The following is a 3,924-nucleotide window of genomic DNA, read 5'->3' as shown; positions in this document are numbered from 1 at the left end:
TAATGTTTTTATTTATTTATAAATATTTTAACTAACTAGTCAGATAAATCAATCAGTGTCCCAATGAAACAAGGGACCAATGGAACTTTTGCCAAGAATATTTAGGTGAACTAAGAGGATTTACAGAAAAATCACATGTCTGTCTATCTATCTATCTATCTATCTATCTATCTATCTATCTATCTATCTATCTATCTATCTATCTATCTATCATCGCTGTATCCTTTTCTCCAAATATTATTATGGAGCCGTACTAGTTCCAGGAAATCATCTCGTCAGTGAGCATTGTTCTTACCTGAAAATCGTTCTTTAACAAATCTTCTGCTGCTCTCCATCCAGGGGAAGTTAAGGCTGCCAAAGCCGGGCACAGCTGGCATGGTTGGGATGGCACTGGAAATGGGAGGTGGGACCGCACCAGGGATAGGTCGATGAGCTGGCACCCTGATCACTCCAGCTGGAGCTAAACTTAGATTTACACTGTAAGATCCCGAGTCGTCAAAGGCTGCCCCGATGCAAGGGAAAGAGGCAGTGAGCGAGGAATAAGGGGCGCTTGAGCGGCTGACCGGACTGCTCAGGTAACTGGCGTTGTCCGAGCCTCGGGGAGCAACTTGAGAAGAGTTTTCCTGGTCGGAATTGTTCAGAATCTGGTCAATCCCAAAGCTGATGGGCTCATGTTGATGTTGGGTCTGTGTATTTGTGGGCTGATCCATCCTCAGTCAATAGAAAAATTGGCTAAAGCCGCATGTATTCCTGCACGACAATCCCCGTCCTTCTTTATAGTAGTTCCATGTACGTCCTGATCTAGGCACACTGAAACTTTGCCAAGCTTGGTCAAGCCCGATAGTCTCTGTGTCATCCTTTTGAACCAAACCTCGAGTTTCAGCGTCGAATGTATTTCCTGGCTTTCGGATTGGCGCAAGGAAGCAAGCCTCTGTTTCGCCATTGGCTCCCGGATTTCATCAGCTGGCAATTCATTGAAACAGTAGCTTAGGGACTGTTCGAAGGTGACATCATTTTAACAAACGAACAATAGGTCAAATTTATTAGCTGGGATAATAGGTGCTGGATATTGCAATAGTATGTTTAAAATACAATGCAATGCCGGATCGTTTACATCAAGCCAGATATATGCACACAGCTCATTTACACGCTTCTAAATGAAACGAACGTGGACTCTCCCCACTTCCATGCAAAAATGCAATGTCAGTGTGGGATTAGCATCATCTCAGCGCTGTCCACAGCTATTCCAATCCATGAAATATCATATTGATAGGACAATTTCTAATCAGAGATAGCAATCAAGAATTTGGATTTTCTACATTCAGCATTTGAAAGTATTTCATAAACGTTTTGTGCATGCATTGTGACAAGAAGCTGAACTTCAGATCTTCAGTATCTTTGTAGAGTTTGGAAGAGCAGACATTGTTCCTTTTCCTTACTTTTTGTAGCAATAGATTAAAGTGGAATTAGTGCAATGCATAAATGGTTAATATTGGCTACAGTTGGTGTCATTTCTGTGGATAAATAGGTATGTGTTCTGTTGGGTAGCTTTGATAATGTTGTTGGTATGTCATGGTGGACTCCTGATTATAAGTCCCACGCAGTTTTAATTGTACAACGAAATATTTTATTATCAGGGATAGAATGAAATGCAGGAGGAAATCAGGAATAATTCTTCTAGATGGCAGCCAGGAAATATGCAGGAATGTTTCCGCAGCCCTGATTTGTCCTTATTAAATAAACATTAAAATTGCCCAGCCATCAAGGCAGTTTAGTTTTAGTTTCAAGTTAATTAAAGGAGCATACTGGTTCCATTTAATAACCTGTAAAAGTGTTTGATCGGTGCTTGATATTGCTGAATTTGAAAGAAAGGAGGACAACTTGAACATTTCTGGGAGGCTCCGCACTTTCAAACCTATAGTTCCTCTTTTACAAGTTGTTTACATGTTTTTGACAGCATTCGATACTTTTATCGACTTTGGGTTGATCAGAAATTCAATGGGTTGGCAGTGTCATCACAATTTGTTATTTTATTTAATATTATAGTTATATTGAATATTGATGAAAGGTTACATTCATTAAATATTCCTCCATGTGCATCAATCGAAGCGTCGCAGATCCTTGGCCTCCTAAATGTCAATTTGGAAAGATAGGTGAAATGTCAAGCCAGCCTTCTGTATAGCTCTTTCTGTAGGTGTGACGGTTTGCAGAGTATTATTATTTTTTAATTATAAAGAAGTGCTGGATGGAGTTGAGATCTGGCAATTGTGCTGGCCAGCATTTTGAAGTTAGTACTTTAGTTGCCTGCTTCTTCATTAAATAGGTTTGTGGAGCTTTGGCCGTTGTCCTGCTGAATCTCCAAATTGCACCAGTCAAGCGCTGACTATACAGGCGATGGGATGATGTTGTATATGGTAACCTTTAAGATCCATAAATCCATATGGTCTGTGTAAATCTTCCTTCTTACCAGCACCAACACATCCTCATACTATTACATTTCCTCCTCCATGCTTGACAAAAGGCCTTAAACACTCCTCTAACATCAACTAATTTGTTCAAGGTCTATACAGTATGTTCTTCTGCTTGATCCTCACAGCTAAAGCGTCATGAGTCTCATTTGTCCATCTGCAGTCACTTTCGGTGTTCTTTTGCTCATTTTGCCCATTTAGCTTTTTTTTTAGCTAGTTTTGGATATGGCATTTTTTTAAAACTCTTACACTAACTCTTGGAATAGTATTTTTTACTGTTGCAAATGAATACTGGTAGTTGCCATTTACTATTTAAAGTGTATCTAAACACAAACAAAAATATAATATATTACAGCCGACCAGACTTTTTGGCCTATATTCACATGGTGATCTTACCAGTAATATACCTCCTGTCCTAGGGTGACAAAGCTCAATCGCTAAACTGTATCGAGGGAGGAGCAGCGTTGACACCCTATGCTGGTCACTTCTCATTTAGACAGCAAAACACTTCCTTTTCTGCCTGTCTCAATGACATGGGGAGGGCGGAGGTTTTGTGTTTAATTTTTTTTATAGGTGAACTGGGCAGGACTGATAGCACTATACTTTGGAGTTCAGTGTAGTTAGGAGCTCACAGAATTTCTGGCAGGATCAACATGAATTTTTGTGTACTTATTGAACACACATGTAGTAAAATGCTTTATTTGATATATTAAACAGAGGTGCAAATAAAAGTTGATTTGAAGGGTTTACACACACTTTAAGAAATCAGGAAAGACCTGTAGGGCTGTAGATGCTGATGTAATAAACTCTAGTGCATTTTTGCATCTAGGCTTTCTTCGTTTTTTCTATCCTGGCAAGAGATCTTGTATATGCTTACCTCTTCTCTCCAGACAGCAGTAGACACCTTTGTAACTGAAATAAGAAGTTTCATGCATTGTGACACATGAAATAGACTTCAGATCTCAAGTGAAAGCGATTTCATTTTTGAAACCCCAGAATAACTTTTTTTTAAATGCCCGGACCCTGCAACCCAAGAAAAAAAGACCCTTTATTTCTGCACTTTGATAATATGTTTCAGCTGTGCTAACACAATTACAACAATTTTACTGATAACCAATTATCATTCAACCACGATTGCTTAAGTATACTTATTACTTAAGTATGAGCTAAGAGAGTTGACCATTAGGACACTGGAGACATGGCTGCTGAAAATATAGCCAGCAATAGCCATTTGCACCATTAGTTATGTCTTGGCTTTATTATTAAATCAATTCAATGGCACATTGATAAAATGCAACATTGTTTTCATAAAAACAAATACATTTCTTAGTGATTCCACATTTGAAATTTGAAATCACATTTGAAATCAGTATATATATAGATCTAGATATAGATCTATATCTAGATATCTATAGATATCTAGATCTAGATCTAGATCTATATATATATATATATA

At 38.3% G+C, this 3,924-nt stretch overlaps 1 protein-coding gene across 1 annotated transcript in view; it reads right to left on the bottom strand.

The window, feature by feature from the left end:
- Positions 1-748, bottom strand: part of TLX3 (T-cell leukemia homeobox 3) — a 3,831-nt gene extending 3,083 nt beyond the window's left edge. Inside the window, exon 1 of the mRNA XM_018572444.1 lies at positions 296-748. Coding sequence (XP_018427946.1) covers positions 296-710 — 415 coding nt within the window. The 5' untranslated portion in view covers positions 711-748. The remainder of the gene's footprint in view (positions 1-295) is intronic.
- Between the last annotated feature and the right edge of the window lie 3,176 nt (positions 749-3,924).

This window comes from Nanorana parkeri, unplaced genomic scaffold, assembly GCF_000935625.1.
Source record: "Nanorana parkeri isolate BGI_ZX_2015 unplaced genomic scaffold, ASM93562v1 scaffold2036, whole genome shotgun sequence".
In the NCBI taxonomy this organism is placed as follows: Eukaryota; Metazoa; Chordata; class Amphibia; order Anura; family Dicroglossidae; genus Nanorana; species Nanorana parkeri.
The sequence above is the reverse complement of the archived record's forward strand: the minus strand, read 5'-3'. Positions and strand labels throughout refer to the sequence as shown.